The 19,538-nt window shown below is 56.2% G+C and overlaps 1 protein-coding gene and 1 long non-coding RNA gene across 2 annotated transcripts; one reads left to right on the forward strand and one right to left on the reverse strand.

Moving 5' to 3' along the window:
- Positions 1-1,103: 1,103 nt before the first annotated feature.
- Positions 1,104-6,372, reverse strand: LOC307115178. Its single transcript, XR_013815084.1, has 3 exons — positions 5,699-6,372; positions 2,708-2,893; positions 1,104-2,178 (listed from the first exon to the last, which is right to left on the reverse strand). It is a non-coding gene; the product is annotated as an uncharacterized lncRNA (long non-coding RNA).
- A 1,751-nt stretch (positions 6,373-8,123) lies between these two features.
- Positions 8,124-12,225, forward strand: KRT19 (keratin 19). The gene is made up of 6 exons (XM_079798214.1): positions 8,124-8,620; positions 10,589-10,671; positions 10,881-11,037; positions 11,320-11,481; positions 11,614-11,739; positions 11,848-12,225. The coding sequence occupies exons 1-6, from the start codon at positions 8,201-8,203 to the stop codon at positions 12,100-12,102; spliced, it is 1,203 nt and encodes a 400-aa protein (XP_079654340.1). The 5' UTR covers positions 8,124-8,200; the 3' UTR covers positions 12,103-12,225.
- The last annotated feature ends 7,313 nt before the right edge of the window (positions 12,226-19,538 follow it).

Consider the following 19,538-nt stretch of genomic DNA (forward strand, 5'->3'; position numbering starts at 1 on the left):
CCAGGCCCAGAGGAGGGCCAGTGTCCCGCCATTCTGTGGCATTGGTGTAGTCCGTGCCTGTCCCCCTCTGGCCGGCACAGTCTGTGCCTGTCTGCGCTCTGGTTGGCGCTGTGTGGCTGTGCTCAGCCTCTGGCTGGCAGCCTGGCCCCCAGCGGCTGCCTGGCTCACAATGCACAAAGCTTTCCGGGGAGAGAGAAAGCGGGAGTGTTACCGTGCGAGAGAGAGCGCTTTGCTAAGCTTGGATAATGTTATCTCGGGCTCGGGAAGGACCAGGGCCCTTGCAAACTAACCAATCAATTTCCCAATCTCCCAACTTCCAACTTTTCTTGGACTCCTCCTTCTCCTTCTCCTTCTCCTTCTCCTTCTCCTTCTCCTTCTCCTTCTCCTTCTCCTTCTCCTTCTCCTTCTCCTTCTCCTTCTCCTTCTCCTTCTCCTTCTCCTTCTCCTTCTCCTTCTCCTTCTCCTTCTTCTCCTCCTCCTCCTCCTTCCCCTCCTCCTCCTCCTCCTCCTCCTCCTCCTCCTCCTCCTTCTCCTTCTTTTTAAACATATTTGTATTGATTTCAGAGAGGAAGGGAGAGAAAGAAAAACATCCATGATGAGAGAGAACCATTGATCGGCGGCCTCCTGCACGCCCCACACTGGGGATCCAGCCTGAAACTCAGGCATGTGCCCTGACCAATTCTAATCTGGTCGGACCGTGACCTCCTGGTTCATAGGTCGACCTTCAACCACTGAACCACACCGGCCAGGCTTTCCTGAGCTTCTGATGGGTCCTCCCCTTGACCAATCAATTTCCTAGATCTTCCAGGGGTCTGTGTGCTTCATCCAATCGATCCTTTCCCCAGGCTAGGCTGTGCCCCTTGGCACTCTCTTAGTTCCTGCTGCACACGCCCCAAAGTGGGGGGACCTCCACCTGGCCGACCCGGCCTCTCCAGGGCATGCCCCTAGCGGAGGACTTTCCCCTGAGTTTTTCCTTCCCCCAGTAATCCTGGCGAATGAGGGAAACAGGGTGGAGGGGGCATAGGTCCTGGGGAGTGTGTGAAGCTGCAGCTTCCTAATGAAGCAGGCTTACTGTCTGCTTCTGCTCCCCAGAATATTGGGCTCCCTTCTGTTCTTAATGTCTAGCTACTTACGCTACCAGCACTACATCAGCCTCCCCCACCCGGGATGAAGGCTCCGGAGAGCAGGATGTTTTGACCACTTTGTTCTAGACGTGAAAACAAGGGTCCTTCTGACTTTGATTCAACTTAGCTTTAAAATCATAGTTCTAGAAAGTGCTCTCTCTCTCTCTCTCTCTCTCTCTCTCTCTCTCTCTCTCTCTCAACCTTGGAGGCAGCAGAAGACAGGAGCTGGGATCTGACTAATGGTCGCAAGGTCGGGACCTCTGGCAGGCTAAAGAAAACATCTTGGCCTAAGTTACATTTCAGCTCCTGAGCCCTAAGGTAGAATGACTCTTGGGTTACTGTGGGGGCTAAAAAAAAAAAAATTAATATTTTTCCTCCCACCTATGTCTGAATCTCAGGCAGGAAAGCCGGAGGGTCCGTCTTTTGTTTCTTAAATAGACAGCTTAACATCAATATCCCCAAAATGCTCTTCAGGGTGGCAACACTTTGGGTCCCTTCAGTTCCGCCTTTGAAACTTTAAACGCGTTTCACCTTTCAGGAGCTAAGTTGGCAGGTGGCTCCATATTTCATCGATCCAGTAATTCAGTCCTTAGGATAAGTCAGTTCAGTTCACTTGCCGAGTGTGAATTCAGGAGGCGGTGGTGCAGCTGGTCTCCCGAAGTGAGGTCTGCATTGTGTCAGCAAGCAGTGAGGTATTGAATAGGGGGCGTGTCTATACAAACAAAAGAAAGAAACACACACAGATCAATCACCTGAAACCCAGTTTCTGAGCCTGTCGGACTGTCAGTCCAGAAGCTCTCTAAACCTCGGGCTCAGAGCTTCTTTTTCTGGAATGAAGGCAGCAGCGACAGTTTGATAGCTCGTCCTGCCCCGCGGTTGGAATGTTGCTAAGGATCTCACGGGGTCGCAGGTAGATTCTGTGCGGCTTTGCCGAGTTAGTCACTGGGATGGTTGAAGCATGAGCTGTGGTGGTGATGTCTCGGAAGTTGACGTCATGTCTTCTCAGAAAAAAAACCCCAAACAGTTTTAGCTCTCACTAATTCCAAGTCAAAGACTGGGAGGAAAAAAAACAAAAACATTCGTTCAGAGGGTTGTAGCTAAATATTTAAGAAAACTAGAAAAATTCAGGATCCAGTTTACAGGTGAAAAAATAAAACTCTAGTGACAGTTGACTGAACTAGAATCTAACACCCACAACTGTGAATTATGGTTTCTATTGAAACACAATTTCTCTCCCTTAAAATCAGCCTCAATTTTTATCAAAGGTAGACAAATTCAGACTAATTTATTGCATAGGCCTAGTTTCAATAAATTTGGCCTGATGATTTGCATAAACACAAAAAGAAAAAACACACACAATTGATCATATAGGCTCTTTTTAAACCTGCTTTTCTGGAATTTCATACGGGATCTCCAGATTGAACTTGAGCCTCTCAAGGCTAAGAAGCCAAGCCACATGGTGGCCACCAATCTTTGCCTGCGACAACTATAGATTTGGGTAAATTACCCAGGTGCAATGTCCCCCCAAATGTTTTGAGGTCCTTTCTCTGCCTTCTCCCAGGAAAGCAACCTTTGCTACTCACCTGGAAAGACTGCTGTGAACCATGCAAGCAAGGTAGCGGGCTGTCTTTCCAAGAGGCTTTTATTGGCTTCCAACGTTAATCTTAATCTTCTTTACAGCCTCTGGTGACATCTGAGTCCACGCATCTCTGTCAAGCGTGGCATTCCAGTCCAAGTCTTGGTTAATGAAATTAGTTATCAGTTGTGTCCTGTTATAAAAAGAACAGATTCTTATTGAATTTATGTAAACAAACATAGTGCCAGGAAAACAGTATTATTCATTTCCACATTCAGGAGGGAGAAAAATAAAACTGTCTCACTACTGCTTACAACGGTATAATTTACCTAATTGCTCTAAGAAAAAACAATCTCCCTTATATCTGGAAAACAAAAGATTTTTATGTATTTGTTTTAAAATATATTTTTATTTATTTCAGAGAGAAGAAGGGAGAAGGAGAGAGAAACATCAATGATGAGAGAGAATCATTGATGGGCTGCCTCCTGCACGCCCCCTACTGGGGATGGAGCCCGAAACCTGGGCATGTGCCCTGACTGGGAATCGAACCACGACCTTCTGGTTCATGGGTCGACATTCAACAACTGAGCCACGCCAGCTAGGTGAGTTTGGGGTTTTGAGCATTAGCTTCCTGTTTTCCTGGCTGGTACCATTCATAATACTATTTCTCAGCTGCAATTCTCAGTATTTAGTGTTTGGTTCTGTTAGTGCTGGGTGGACGAACTCTTTCTTTGATAATAGAAAGTGCCTGGTACGTAGAGAGCAATTCATCATTATTGGTTGAATGATAAAAAGGGCGTCTCCCATTTCTTCCTCTTTTCCAGCGAATAATCAATAAACATTTACTAGCTCGGGATCAACCATGCAGCGCTGAAGCTCCAAGTCGGGGGAGACAGAGCTGTGGCATGTGATGGGGTGACCCAGGGGCCTGTGTGTATGTTGGGGTGAAATGGACCCAGCCTGAGTGGACCTCCCGGAGGAGGTGCCCAAAGAGGAACTGGAGTTCCTGGCATCCATAGAGGGAGGAAGCAGGTGAGGAAGGAGGACAGGAATGTCACCTCATGGCCATGTGCCAGCCTTTGGTGCATAGTAGGTGTTCAGTGACACTGCTGAGAGAGCTGGGGCCCCAGAGCCACGCCTGATTCCGAGGAAGACAATGTCAGGTCCCGGATAGGAACCTCACTAGAGTGAGGTCAGTAAGCGCTCTGTAGAGCTCACTGGGGATTCACGGATCAGAGAGATGAGTTTTAAAACTGAAAAAGTGCCAAGTCTTAGAGTCTTTGTCCTTGAGGGGGGCTGTTTCCCTTGAGGGTCCTGGTGGGAGGGAAGTTAGCTGGCTGAAAAGGGAGCAGAGAACCCGGAAATCAGGGCAGGCACTGGGACATTTTCCTTTCTCTCTGTCCCACATCTGGCCCTCCCCAAGCCCAGGTGGCATGAGCTGAGGCTTGGCACAGGCCTCCAAGTTCGGCCCAAATAGCCCAGGGTCTGGGCAGAGGCAGAAAGAGCTCTCCCTCCCCCACCAAGTGGCCTGCCATGCCCCTCCCCCTGAGCCTGATCCAGCAAACACTCAGTCCCGGGAGGGGTGAGCAGTCCTGGTCTTCCAACATGTGGAATGTGACACTTGGGGGGTAGCTGACCCTCTCCCTTAGCCACTGGCCTGGACAAGGGGCCACCCTAGGACTCAGCGCTCCCACCCCCCCCGCCCCCCGCACCCATGACGGGCCCAGGTTCCCGTCAGGCTGGTTTTTCCTCCTCTGGGGACTCCAAGGGGAACGCCATGGGCCATCCTGACCCAGCCCGCCCTGCCTCACCTTTCCTGGGTTTCCACTTGTGGGAAGTGACGGAGATGAGCGGCCATAGACCTGGGATGCTGGCCCTGGGTCGTCCTGATATCACCCACCTGGCCTGAGCAAGGCCCGAGCTGCCCATAGCGTGGCCAGCATCTTGGTCTCCGTCCTCAACTCTCCATCCGAATTACTGGGAGGAGTTCAGGCCCCTCCCTCCAACAGGGCCTATTTCAGCAGACCCTTAACTGGCCTCCCTACCCCTGGCCATGGCCCCTTCCCCACCACCAACCCACTCTCCACTTGGAACCCTGGCAATTTCTGAGATACAAATGATTGACATGACTTTCCATTGTCTTCAGCATCAAGTCCAACAACTCCTTGGCTGAAGTACAGCCCTCAACCCCCTACCCCCTGCCTCCACCTCTTCCTTGGCCCTTTCCCTTCCCACATGCCCCCAAACTGAGTCACTGGATGTTCCCCCAAACTGGTATCAGCAATCCACTCACTCCTCCAGGCCCATGTTCTCTTTGTCCACTTCCCCCCCTCCTCCCCCCAAACACACACTTATTTATCTTTCAACCTCTTACTCAAGTGTCCTGCCCTCTATAAAACATCTCTCAGTGCTCCTGGGCAAAAGTGAGAGCTCCCCCTATTTGCTCTGTCAACATAAGAACCATCCAAACCTGTAAGAATTTTGTTTGTTAATTTTTTTTTATTTGATTGTTAATCCTCACCGGAGGACATTTTCCCACTGATTTTTAGAGAGAGTGGAAGAGTGAAGGAAAGACAGAGAGAAACATCCATGTGAGAGAAACACATTGATTGGTTGCCTCCTGCACGAGCCACAACCAGGGCCCAGGTCTGGGAGGAGCCTGTAACCAAGGTACATGCCCTTGACTGGAATCGAACCCAGGACCCTTTGGTCCACAGGCCAACGCTCTATCCACTGAGCCAAACTGGCTAGAGCCAAACCTGTAAGAATTTTTTTATGAGTTTATCTGAGCCAAACTGACAACAATCGCTGGGAAGCAAAATCTCCATGGATTGAGAAAAGGCTCTGGAAAATGGCAGTGTTGTTACCGGGGAACTTGGGGTATTCTTTTCCCCACTGAGTCCTGGGTGTGGAGTTCTTACGATATCTCAAAAAAGAGAGTTTTCTGGGACTCGCACTGGAGAACGAGTAATTTTTGCTTTTATTTGCGTGGAATTACCTCCCTGGGTTTCCAAAGTCCCATGTCCCGTAGTCCAGTTGTAGAAGCAGCTGGGGGCTCAGGAGAGCTAGAAGCAAAGCCCATGCCCAGCGTTTCCATTCCTTGTTGCAGCCGGGTCCAGTTCAGCATCGCTAGTTGCAGCCCGTTGTCCATTGTGTGTGGGGCCCACATGGCTGTGGGTCACCTGGGTAAATGCAGGGGGACCAAGAGAGCCAGGAGCAGGAACTCCTGTTAGGGGATTAAATAACCCAAATTTCCCCCCTGGCAGTGGCCACACCCATCTGCAGAGGCTGGAAGCCCGAATCTGACACTCCTGGCTTTGGAGGCTGTGGACCTCTGGAAAGTCACTGCCCCCCTCGGAGCCTCTGTTTCCTCATCTGTAAAATGGGGATAAGGATACCCTTTCCACTGGGCTGCTGTGAGGACCCAATGGGATTTGAAAAGTCTCTGTAAAAGGTGCTATACTACAGTCAGCTGTTCCGATGGTTATGGTCTTGGGTAGGGAGTTGGGACTCTAAGCTCCTCTGAAGTTTAGGGCGCTCACAATCCCTTAATCTTTCGGGGAGAACCACTGGTTCCAGTCTGTTTCCTAATACAAAGTTCCTTTCCAGACGCCCCTATCAGGCCAGAAAAACAGACATTCTGGCTGGGGCTTAGTGTCCATAGCAACTATCTGGCCCATCTCCGCTTCCCCCACCAGGAGCGGGCCTCTTCCTCAAGGCCAAATAAAGAGAGTGACTCATGTCAGACCAGTCCCGGTGGCTACAGGCTACAACCTTTGTGAAGGTCCGGCCACACCCTGCTTTCATGACTGTGTTCGCCTTTTTCCCCATTGGGGACCTACCCACTTGCAGGCCTGCTTCACTAGTTTAAACAGCCTGAGGCTGGTCTTCCTAGTGGCTAGTTCTGCTCCTGGGGGCAGGGGGTGGGGTGAATAGGTGTGTGTGTGGGGTTTCCTGTCCCTGTTCCTGGATACGTCGGTGGACAGAAGACAGTTCATTGGGGACTGGTCTCAGTGTCTGGGGACAAGTCTTCATTTAGCCACAGGTGACCCAGATGATAGCATGCAGAGAGGAGGGCTGATATGTCATGGGGGAAACTGAGGCCTAGCGATAGGGCGTGACTGGCCCAACTCCCTAACGCTCGGTCAGTAGGTCATAGGGCCTCAGTCCTGAGCCTGGGTCACTGCTCTGACCGAAGGACAGAAGGAACCACGGGCACAGTTCTGTGCAGGGTGAGGTCCCTGGGGACAGGAAGTGGCTGAGGTGCTGGCAGTGCCCGGCAGTGGCTGGCAGGGGGCCTGGCCCTCCATAGTGATGGCACAGGAGATGGAATGACTGGGCTGGATGTGGAGCTGGGTTAGGGCTGGGAGTAGTTAGGAGGGGCTCCGTCCTCTATCAGCAAAACGTCACTCTGTGGGCATCCTTGCAGAGCCCTCTCATCCACCCACCCACCCACGAGGATGGGGTTGTTAGGTGCAAGGATTCAGCCTCTGACCCGCCTGCAGCTGCTCACAGGGGAGAGGGATTCCAGCCTACTTTTTCTCTGCTGGGTGGCAGTTGCTCAATATTTCATGGGCAAGTTACCTGTCTCCCTCAGGCTCAGATTCCCATCATGGATCATTCATGGGGGTTGGAGGGCAGGGGGTTGTCCTGGTGGAGGGTGGGGTGGGGTGGGGTGGGGTGGGGTGGGCTGGTGAGAGTCCTGGAGCGAGGGGCCAGCCCCAGGTGTGAAGGTGCCCTTCCCCGTCCAGCTGCAGAGCTAGCTGCTCCAGCAGCTGCTCCCAGGAGCCCATTGTCACAGAGGGTGGGGCAGCTTTGTCTCAGGAGGCAGGCAGGCAAGCGTTCCCCTGGGAGCACTCTCCCCTGAGGGGCTGGGGGGGGGGGGGGGGGGGAGGCAGTCAAGGTGTGGGTGGTCCCCAAGAGGTGGGCTCTGAGAGGCTGTCATTCTGAGCGGGGTGCAGGAATGTGGTTCATGTACTTGGGGGTTCATTATGATCACCAGGAAGGGGCTCAGTTCCGCATTCTGGACGGGGACTCAGAGTGAGTGATCCCTGGGGGAGGAAGGGAGTAGCGTATACGCTCCAGGGGACCTAATTCCTGGGGTGATCTGATGAAGGAGGGTCCGAGTGTGAATTGGAAAGGGGTGTCTAAGCATGTTGCCACGGGGGTGCAGGTGGGAACGAGTGGGCGCCAGAGGGAGAGCGTGGTCTGGGGGCCCAGTGGGCGGGGCGGGGCGGGGCGGGGCGGCTCCCTCAGGGCTGCAGCCTCTGGCCCCTGGGAGGAGAGAGTGGGAGGCAGAGCCACCAGGAGCTGGCCAATGGGGAGAGTGCCCGTGTGTGCACCCAGGAGCCAGCAAATTCCTGGGCCTCAGATATCCGCCCGACCCCCCTCCCCCTCCTCCCCCCTCTCGGGCATAAAAAGCTCCAGGTGAGAGCCTGGCCACGCCTCCCTCGGACCACAGCTCCTCCGACCAGGGTCGCTGCCTGCCCTCTCTCTCGCTATGACTTCCTACAGCTACCGCCAGTCCTCTGCCGCCTCGTCCTTCGGGGGCCTGGGCGGCGGCACGATGCGCTTCGGGGTTGGGGGCGCCTACCGCGCGCCCAGCATCCACGGCGGCTCGGGCGGCCGCGGCGTGTCCGTGTCCTCCGCCCGCTTCGTGTCCTCGTCCTCCTCCGGGGGCTACGGGGGCGGCTACCTGGGCGCCGTGGCCGGGTCCGACGGGCTTCTGATGGGCAACGAGAAGGTGACCATGCAGAACCTCAACGACCGCCTGGCCTCCTACCTGGACAAGGTGCGCGCCCTGGAGGCGGCCAACGGCGACCTGGAGGTGAAGATCCGGGACTGGTACCTGAAGCAGGGGCCCGGGCCGGCGCGGGACTACAGCCACTACTTCAAGGCCATCGAGGAGCTGCGGGACAAGGTGGGCGCGCCCCGCGGGGAGTGCGGGGGGTGCACCTGCCTGCGCGCAGCCCAGCCCCGCGGGCCCCGGGGCGAGAGGCGGCGGCCAGGGCTGCGGGCGCCGGGCCACTTCTGGGCGGGGCGGGGCGGGAATGAGCCCGTTAGGACCTGGGAGGGCCGCAGGGTGGGCGGGAGAGAAGGGGGCAGGTGAGGAAGAGCAAGACAATGTGGCAGGAAGTGGAGGCCAGATAGAGGGACCAGGGTGTGGAACTGGAAGGGGGGGTAAGTGGGTGGGGCATGTTGCAGGAGAGGCGGGTGGGGGTGGGGAGGCCAGGGAAAAGGGGTCTGGAGGAACTGGGGGGACATAGGACACCCCTGTGGGCAGCCCTGAGGTCCAGACCAGGAGCCCCCTTTGCCCTCGCAGCAGCAGGAAAATGGGAGTTTGGCCTGGGAGGGATCTGGTCCCACCCCGGGCCAGCCCTGCCCCGAGCTGTTCCGCGCCCCCCCTGCACCCCTGCCCCCGTCGTGGGACCTCTGCTTTCCTTGTCTCTGGAGGGCAGGGCCAGGTCTGGTTTCCATCACGCTCAGGCCCCTCCCCCCCCGCCTAGGGGACCACCTGGGGCTTGAGAGAAGCTCTAGGAGAAATGGGCGAGGCCAGCGGGGCCCCTGGACAGGGGAAAGGAGGGGCAGATGCAGAGGCCTGGGGGTTCTTTGCTGTGGAGACCTCTGTCCGAGGACCGGGTGGGCAGCACTTCGCTGTGTCCTGGGCTCTTACAAGGGCCCTGGGAGCCTGCAGGGTGGGGCTTGGGCTCCGCCCACAGGGAGGAGCTTGGAGCTCTGTCCTGAACACACGTATGAGAAGGCATTGGGGGCCCCCATTCTGGTCTCCCCACAGCACTGCCATGGGCATGGTGCTGGGTGCTGGGACATAGATCAGGCCATAGACACGGAGGGAGGGCTAGGGATACACAGTGCACTTTTTAAGTTGTGACCTATGATGGGAAATACATTTTTGTTGTTTGTTAACCCTCACCGGAGGATGTTTTTCCATTTATTTTTTTCTATTGATTATTTTTTTAGAGAGAGTGGAAGGGAGGGCGATAGACACAGAGAGAGAAACACTGATGTGAGAGAGATACATTGATTGGTGATCAAGCTTCAGCCGAGGTACATGCCCTTGACTGGAATCAAACCCTGGACCTGAATCGAACCTGCGCCCAATGCTCTGTCCACTGAGCCAAACCAGCTAGGGCTAGGAAATACATTTCAAGATGTGTCCTCACATGCTTTCCTACACATGCACAATGGAGAGAGAAGTTTCTTGAAGCCATCCTTACCCTACTGTGAGCAGTCACTTCTGATAGGTTCATCCTGTCCTGTTTCATTTAAAAACGATGCAAATCACCGCACAGCACAATGACTAACGTGTCATGACCTGGATGCACGTAGCTTAATGGTGGGACCATGCCCCTCAGGTCTTGGGACCTGAGATTGGGGGTGACAAGGAATCCTGAACCTCCCTTCCCACCCCCATGAGCTAGGCACCCACTGACCTGACATGAAAGAGGTGTAAAGTGCCCAGCTCCTAATGGATGCTCAACAGACTTCCCTTCCTTGTGGCAGAATGCCATGAGTGGGGGGTACAGACAGGGGTAACCCCCCACCCCCCACTTCCCTGCATCCGGTTTGCATATCATAGAGGCTGTCTTCCTTGACACCATGTGGAGTTGCCCTGGGCACAGGTCTCAGAGCCACTCTTCCCAGGCTGTCCTGCCTGCCCCCCCCCCCCCCCGCCCCTGCTCATCACCTCCCCCGGCTCAGCCTCCCGGGCAGGACTGGTGCCCAGGCCTCCCAGAGAGCAGGCCTGTGGGCAGGTGAGGGGCTTGTCACCAGGCGGCAGGGGCACCCTCGTTTGCTCTGCTCCCCTTTCTCTGAAAAGAAAGTGGCGGGCAGTGCCAGTGTGCTGACCTGCCAACCTTCTGCCTTCCAGATTCTTGGTGCCACCATCGAGAACTCCAAGGTGGTCCTGCAGATCGACAACGCCCGTCTGGCTGCGGATGACTTCCGAACCAAGTGAGCATCTCTGCCCTTCTGGGCTGCAGAAGCCCGGGGGCGGGGGGCGGGGGGAGGCGGCCGTACCATCCCAGGCCCTTTTGGGGCTCAATGCAGTGGGGGCACTGGTTGAAGAACACCCCTCACGGGCCCCGGACCCTGGGGAGGTGGGGAAGTCTTCAGAGGCACAGGGGAAAGGCTGATCTGACTGCAGGTACCTCCTCTGAAAGGTACGAGACGGAGCAGGCCCTGCGCATGAGCGTGGAGGCCGACATCAACGGCCTGCGTAAGGTGCTGGATGAGCTGACCCTGGCCAGAGCCGACCTGGAGATGCAGATCGAAGGCCTGAAGGAGGAGCTGGCCTACCTGAAGAAGAACCACGAGGAGGTGGGTTCCCCAGGGCTGAGGAGGCGTGTATCCCGCCCGTATGTTCTGACCACGGCCACCCTGGCCGCACGCTCAGCATGGCCCTGGGCGTGGAGCATGGCTTCCAGGGTGCCAGCAGGGGATGGTGGCAACCCCCTCTCTCCCCCAGTGCCAGCTCCTAGTCCTGCACCCGAAAACCAGCCCCTTCGGCCTGCGGGGTTGGGGAATGACCTGGCCCAGGCCCAGGCCCAGGCCCAGCAGGCTCTGGGCCCTGACATGCCCATCTCTGCTCTGTGTTTGCAGGAGATCAGTGCTCTGAGGGGCCAGGTGGGTGGCCAGGTCAGCGTGGAGGTGGATTCCGCTCCTGGCATTGACCTAGCCAAGATCCTGAGTGACATGCGAAGCCAATACGAAGTCATGGCAGAGAAGAACCGGAAGGATGCTGAGGCCTGGTTCACCACCCAGGTATGAAGGGGAAAGCAGGAGCCCTTGGGGAGGAGGGGGAGGGGGAGGGGTGGCAAGGAGAGAGGGCTTGATGCTCCGAGGCGAAGGTCTGCCTCCGTGCTGATGCCCTCCATCCACCACCTCTCATTGCAGACGGAGGAGCTGAACCGGGAGGTCGCTGGCCACACGGAGCAGCTGCAGATTAGCAAGACGGAGGTCACCGACCTGCGCCGGACCCTCCAGGGCCTGGAGATCGAGCTGCAGTCTCAGCTCAGCATGGTATGTGCCCTCTTCTCTGTGGGACGCACACGCACTTCCTTGCGGACTCGGGCAGCCTGGCCAGGGGCACAGGCCCCGCTGAGTCACCTCTTCTCTCCCTGCCCTCAGAAAGCCGCCCTGGAAGGCACGCTGGCGGACACCGAGGCTCGCTATGGGGCCCAGCTGGCCCAGATCCAGGCGCTGATCAGCAGCATCGAAGCCCAGCTGGGCGACGTGCGCGCTGATACCGAGCGCCAGAACCTGGAGTACAGGCAGCTCATGGACCTCAAGACGCGGCTGGAGCAGGAGATCGCCACCTACCGCAGCCTGCTCGAGGGCCAGGACGCCCACTACAACAACCTGCTCACCACCAAGACCGCCTGAGCCCCGCAGCAGCCGCCTGGGCTTCCTGCTCCCAGCTGAGGGATGCATGCGCCGGGGTAGGGGGATGGGAGGGGAGGGATCCTTACCCCTGGCTCTTCCTCTGAGCTGTCAATAAAATGTTATGGCCCAAGGGAGGAAGGGCATTGGGTTTGTTTCTTCAGCCCCTGGAGACGGGCCAGGCCTGGGCCCTTAATTAGGTTTTATTTGGACCAGAGTCCACCCTTCCCAGGAAAGGGAAGGGAGGGTGCTCACTCACAAACTCTGACGGTTAGGGTAATTCTTTTTTTAAAATATATTTTATTGATTTTTTACAGAGAGGAAGGGAGAGGGATAGAGAGTTAGAAACATCGATGAGAGAGAAACATCGATGAGCTGCCTCCTGCACACCCCCAACTGGGGATGTGCCCGCAACCAAGGTACATGCCCTGGACCGTAATCGAACCCGGGACCCTTCAGTCCGCAGGCCGACGCTCTATCCACTGAGCCAAACCGGTCAGGGCTGTTAGGGTAATTCTTGTTGGCAGAAGTCTTCATTAACCTGTTTCTTAAAACAAGCTTATGAAATTGCTCCCATTTCACAGAAGGGTAAACTAAGGCTCAGAGAGGTGAGATGGTTTGTTGTATATGTAACTGCTCTAACACATGGCAGAAGTGGGATTTTTTTTTTTTTTTTTGCTTCCAGATTAGTTTTCTTTCAACTATATTCCTTCAAGGGTTGGTGTTTGTGGGTATGAAATTAATGTTTACTGAACACCTACCACGGGCCATTTCATCCAAACAACCCTAAAAGGTAGTAAGTAGGAGTTGCATCGACAGAGCAGGAAACAGGCCCAGAGGTAAAGTACCTGGTCCAAGGCCGCACAGCAATTTTACGGGGTGGAGTCAAGACTAGGATCTAGGTGTCCTGATTCTTAAGGCACAGTGCTAAGCCTGCACCAGGTCTCCTAGGATCCACACCGCTGTGCCAGGTCCCCAGGACATTTCTGTCTGGCTCCAGGTGAAGCCTAGGACAAGGATCCCCTGGGGCCGTTCCTGCTGACCCATTTTTCCACCTGACGGGAGAAACTGGGGCTTTGGGGTGAGAGTCCGAGTAACGGGGGCAGGCATCCCACTCGGCAGGGCTGGAGCGTGCCTGTTGGCGTGCGTCTGTGTGCAGGCACTAACACAGTCAGCCGTTCCTGGGCAGTCCCACAGACGCCCCTTTCGCCCACCATCCCATACCTGGGCCCAGAGCCTGGAATGGGACCCAGATGTGACCCAGACCTCCTACACAGACCCCCCAACCCGGCTTGCCTGGGGCCGGGCCAGCCGGAACGCAAGTCCCAACTTCCTGGTACAACTCTGCCCTTGGGTGGGTATGGTCCTGCCCCTGTGGTTTATAGCTCGGTTGCCAAGAACGGAGGCCAATTAAAGGTAAATAAGTCCCACTTGGCCCTGGTTGAGAGGTTCAGGCTGAGTGGATCTGCTCCGGTCCCATGGCTCTGACAGCTGGCTACCCTGGGAGGGAGGGGGGCGATCGAGGAACACTCTCCTCCATACCGTCCGCCCTCCTTCCCCCAAAGTCTGTAGGGAAATGGAATGCTAGTTGCTGGGAGCCCAGCACTGTGCTAGGGAGGCCCGTGACCCTGTCATTCCCATGCCAACCCTGAAGGAGGCGCTCTTCCCGCCATTGTCCTGTGGGCCTTGGAGGTTAGTTTGCTGCAAACCACATGGCTGGTGACTCCAGAGCCCCGCTCTTCGCTGCCGAGCCCTGGGCCAGGAGCCCTTTCTGCAGCCTCCCTAGCTGTGCTTGCAGCACCCACAGCCCCCCCCCCCCCCCCCTCTCCCTTCTCTTCAGGAGGCTTTGTAACTACAGACCTGAGACCTGGCTGCACCCTCAGGCTGGGACTTCCCAGAGGTACTTGTCCCCAGTTCATGAAAGCCTCTGTTGTCACAGCTGAAACCCTCCCCCATGCCCCAGAGGCCCCTGGTATGTGGCTGCGGGGCGGGGTCTGGGTCCACACAGGTGGGGTAGGTGACTGGGTCACAGGTCTGGGTGGCTGGGAATGAAGCAGTCCTTTGTGTATGTGAGTGGTGGAGAGAGGGCAGGGGCGGGGACACTTATGCCTCGGCCTGGTCTGAGAGCTGAAACTAGGGGTTGACATAAGTGGCTGCCATAGGGAAATGGGAGAGAGGGAGAGAGAGAAAGGGGGAGGGGACTTGGGGGGCAAGGTCTTCCATCCCTGCCGGTCACCTGGCAACTGCAGTTTGCAAAGCACTTCCTGTCAAGCATATTGCTCCATCCCTGTGTGTCAGACTGGGCAGGAGTTAGTTCTGTTTTCCGGATTGGTAGACTGAGGCTCAGAGAGAGGAGGCGTGATTACCCACGGCCACACACCTAATAAATGAGAAAGGAAGAATTCAAAGGGAGGTCCCTAGGCCCCAGGTCATGTGTTCTGTCCCTAGCATCTCCCTTGGGAGTGGGTGGGGGTGGGTAGCGGCCACCAAATGCTGACTGTGGCCCTGTAGCTGGTGTCCATGTCAAGGCCTAGCTTTTATTTTTTATTTTATTGTGGTAAAATAAGTAACATACATCTTACCATCTTAACCATTTTTTAACTGTACAGTTCAGTGGTATTAAATACATTCAAATTGTTGTGTCACCATCATCACCACCCATCCTCATAACTCTTCCCTCCTAACTCTTGTAAAACGGAAACGCTGTACCTATTAAACAATAACTCCCCGTTCCCTCCTCCTCCCCACCCTGCCAACCACAATTCCACTTTCTGCCTTCATGATTTTGTAAGTACCTCATAGAAGTGGGAAAATGGCCCAATTTTGAGTCAGAGGTTTTTAAAATATATATATATATATATATATATATATATATATATATATATATATATATATTTTTTTTTTTTAATTGATTTCAGAGAGGAAGGGAGAGGGAGAGATAGAAACATCAATGATGAGAGAGAATCATTGATTGGCTGCCTCCTGCACACCCCACACTGGGGATCGAGCCCGAAACCTGGGCATGTGCCCCAACCGGGAATCGAACAGTGATCTCCTGTTTTCATAGGTCAGGTCCATGTGCAACCACTGAGCCACACTGGCCAGACATCAGAGAGGTTTAATCGCACCCAGAGGAGGAGTCCAGCTCTAGGGACAGCCTGTCTGCGGTGGACAAAGTTCTGAAACTGGAACAGCCTCCTGGGCAGGCTACACCCTGGACTGCGCCGAACAGCCGGATCCCCGCCCTGGCCAGCCATCCCCACCTCGTGCTAATTTGCAGGCCCCAAGGCCCCTCCCGGACCTTGGGCTCACAGGAGCTATTGGGAATGAACCGGGGATTTGCATGGGCCTGATAGTGGAGGGATGGCTGCCCTGAGGGGGTGCTGAAGGGGAGTTGGGGGGGTGGAGAAGAGGGGCTGGCTAAGGTCCAGCCCTCCCTCGCCCCGGGGTGATGGCGCGTAATTGTTCCCGTGTTAATTGCTGGGGCCGTAATGTCTGCAGAGGCCTTAATGAGTGATGGCTGGTCTGACTTGGATTATTTTTCTTTTGGAGGAAGACAATATTCCTCCACCCACGAGACAATACCGTACTGTCTGGGCCCTGCGCTCAGAGGCCGGCTCACTGTGAGGCTGGGTGAGGAGGAGCCCACCCACCCAGGCCTGTGGTAACCCTCTCACCATCCCAACTCGGATGCAGGAATCTGGGGTCAGTGGGAGGGACCGACCCTCTTTTTCTGTCCTCAGAGTGTCAGAGGGCCATTTGAGTCCTGGCGATGTCCCTTACTAGCTGTGCCGCCTTGCCCAAATCACTTTCCCTCTCTGAGCTTCAATTTCATTCCTTCTGAAACAGGACAAGGGATCACCTTCTGTGAGCTGAGGATTAGGGGAGGTGTTGGATCAGGGGAGGTGTTGGATTAGGGAAGGTGATGGATTAGGGGAGGTGTTGGGTTAGGGGAGGTGTTGGGTTAGGGGAGGTGATGGGTTAGGGGAGGTGATGGATCAGGGGAAGTGTTGGGTTAGGGGAGGTGATGGGTTAGGGGAGGTGATGGATCAGGGGAAGTGTTGGGTTAGGGGAGGTGATGGATCAGGGGAGGTGTTGGGTTAGGGGAGGTGTTGGATTAGGAGAGGTGTTGGGTTAGGGGAGGTGTTGGGTTAGGGCAGGTGTTTGGTTAGGGGAAGTGTTGGGTTAGGTGAGGTGATGGGTGAGGGGAGGTGTTGGGTCAGGGGAGGTGTTGGATCAGGGGAGGTATTGGGTCAGGGGAGGTGTTGGGTTAGGGGAGGTGATGGGTTAGGGGAGGTGATGGATCAGGGGAAGTGTTGGGTTAGGGGAGGTGATGGGTTAGGGGAGGTGATGGATCAGGGGAAGTGTTGGGTTAGGGGAGGTGATGGATCAGGGGAGGTGTTGGGTTAGGGGAGGTGTTGGATTAGGAGAGGTGTTGGGTTAGGGGAGGTGTTGGGTCAGGGGAGGTGTTGGGTCAGGGGAGGTGTTGGATCAGGGGAGGTATTGGGTCAGGGGAGGTGTTGGGTTAGGGGAGGTGTTGGGTTAGGGGAGGTGTTGGGTTAGGGGAGGTGATGGATCAGGGGAAGTGTTGGGTTAGGGGAGGTGTTGGGTTAGGGGAGGTGTTGGGTCAGGGGAGGTGTTGGGTCAGGGGAGGTATTGGGTCAGGGGAGGTGTTGGGTCAGGGGAGGTATTGGGTTAGGGGAAGTGTTGGGTTAGGGGAGGTGATGGATCAGGGGAAGTGTTGGGTTAGGGGAGGTGTTGGGTTAGGGGAGGTGATGGATCAGGGGAGGTGTTGGGTTAGGGGAGGTGTTGGGTTAGGGGAGGTGTTGGGTTAGGGGAGGTGTTGGGTTAGGGGAGGTGTTGGGTTAGGGGAGGTGATGGATCAGGGGAAGTGTTGGGTCAGGGGAGGTGTTGGATTAGGGGAGGTGTTGGGTTAGGGGAGGTGTTGGGTTAGGGAAGGTGTTGGATCAGGGGAAGTGTTGGGTCAGGGGAGGTGTTGGATCAGGGGAGGTGTTGGGTCAGGGGAGGTGTTGGGTTAGGGGAGGTGATGGATCAGGGGAGGTGTTGGATTAGGAGAGGTGTTGGGTTAGGGGAGGTGTTGGGTTAGAGGAGGTGTTGGGGTAGGGGAGGTGTTGGGTTAGGGGAGGTGATGGATCAGGGGAAGTGTTGGGTTAGGAGAGGTATTGGATTAGGGGAGGTGTTGGGTTAGGGGAGGTGTTGGGTTAGAGGAGGTGTTGGGGTAGGGGAGGTGTTGGGTTAGGGGAGGTGATGGATCAGGGGAAGTGTTGGGTTAGGAGAGGTATTGGATTAGGGGAGGTGTTGGGCTAGGGGAGGTGTTGGATTAGGGGAGGTGTTGGGTTAGGGGAGGTGTTGGGTTAGGGGAGGAGTTGGGTTAGGGGAGGTGTTGGGTCAGGAGAGGTATTGGATTAGGGGAGGTGTTGGGCTAGGGGAGGTGTTGGATTAGGGGAGGTGTTGGGTTAGGGGAGGTGTTGGGTTAGGGGAGGTGTTGGGTTAGGGGAGGTGTTGGGTTAGGGGAAGTGTTGGGTTAGGGGAAGTGTTGGGTTAGGGGAGGTGTTGGGTTAGGGGAGATGTTGGATCAGGGGAGGTGTTGGGTTAGGGGAGGTGTTGGATCAGGGGAGGTGTTGGGTTAGAGGAGGTGTTGGGTTAGGGGAGGTGTTGGGTTAGAGGAGGTGTTGGGTTAGGGGAGGAGTTGGGTTAGGGGAGGTGTTGGATGCAAAGGCGCGTGTAAACCGTGAAGTGTGCGGTGGAAGGAAGGGATGACTGTGATGATGGCAACAATGAAAGGCCTGCATTGCGCAACAGGCACTGGCTATGGGAGGATGTGGAAGAGCGTTGCGGCTCACAGGGCACGATCTGATACCGGGGACAAAACTCCCTCCCGGCGAGGCTAGTCCCAGGCGATGGACATTCCCCCACTGTGTGGCCCCTCAGAAAATGGGGTGCTAGGAGGGGACAGGTGGGGCCTCCTGGATCTGAGCTTCCCCAAAAGTGGGAACTGAACGGGCCCCTTTGCCACAAGGACACTGAGACGGAAAGGTTTCACACGCAGTCACTGCTAGAGGCAGGATTTGAACCTTGGCCCCCGGGGCCCCCGAGTCCTGTCCACTGCACTGCGGTGCAGCCCTGGCAACCCCCCCACCCCCCCTCCGCTCCCCGGCTCTCCAGTTCAGGCTTGCTTACCTCCCCAGCCTCTGTTCTTTCTCAGTCCTGGAGCCAAGGCCACGCCTCCCAGTGGCGCTGCCCTCAGCGATCAGGTGTCCACGGAAAGCCAGGCCCCGAGCTGGTGGCAGAGAAGAGGGGTCCCCTCTCTGGCCTCAGCATCCTGCTCTGGGAGGCAGTGCCTCTGCCTCCAGGGTCTCAGGCTGCCTGCCAGGCCTCCCTGTCGTCTCCCTCCCCACAGCTCAGGCACGCAGAGCCCTCTGGGTACGGTCCCTCCTCACCTGTGCGGCTTCGCGGGGCGCACGGAGGCTGTGGCGTTAATCTGGCCCTGCTGTGCAGTGACATGCCTCTCCCCGAAGGTAGGGGCTTCCTGAAACTCGCCCCAGTCTTATCTGCCGAGGTTTGCCCCAACGTGTCCCAGGAGTAAGCAGCGTTTCGGTGGCATGTGCAGCTGGCAGGTGGCGGGAGTATCCATCAGCCCCTTGTCAGCCCTGCGCCTGCTGGCTTTGAGAGGGTGCCAGTGCCGTGGGCCGGGGCTCGGGGCGGGTGCAGGAGGGTCCTTTTGCACCATCACGGTAGGGACAGATGCTGTCCTTGCTGATCACCTCAACTGGAACTTGACTCAAGACCCCACCCCCTGTCCTCAGCCGGTCCTGGTCCCCATGGGCCCCGCAGCCCTCCCTGTGCCTCTGCCCACCGACCCCCGGAGGCCATGGCTCTCCCGCAGCCCTGCAGGCACTCACATGGGGTCTGGGAGCTGGACAGCACGGAGCAGGGACGGGTACTGAGAGCAGGTAGCTGACCACCGAGGGGCGAGGGTCCTGGGCTGGGGGCAGCCGAGAAGCCCAGCTGAGGGCAGAGCTGGCCTGAGCTGCTCGAACTGTGTGTGATTTGACTTTGCTCCCTGCTACTCCATGTACTCAACCTGGAGTGCAGAAATGAACCTGAACTCCAAGTGTTAAAAAACCATGGCCTGGGGCAACAACACCATTCCCTCTGAATCATCTCTTTTGTTGCATTAAAAAAAAACACACACAAAAAAAAACTCCACACCAGCCACATGGAGGTGTGCGGGCAGCTGTGTTTGTCAGGAATGCAGAAGGAGTTGGCTTTCCTTTGGGGGTGGAGACGTAAACCCACAACACCCTCCCAGGGGCATATATAAGGAGCCCCAGGTCCGGGGGGTGACAGGCGCGGCACTCTGGTCTCAGGGCAGCCTGTCCCTCCCGCCGGCATCTCCTGCGCTTGCTGATCTCACG

This window comes from Cnephaeus nilssonii (assembly GCF_951640355.1).
Source record: "Cnephaeus nilssonii genome assembly, chromosome: 19".
NCBI lineage: Eukaryota > Metazoa > Chordata > Mammalia > Chiroptera > Vespertilionidae > Cnephaeus > Cnephaeus nilssonii.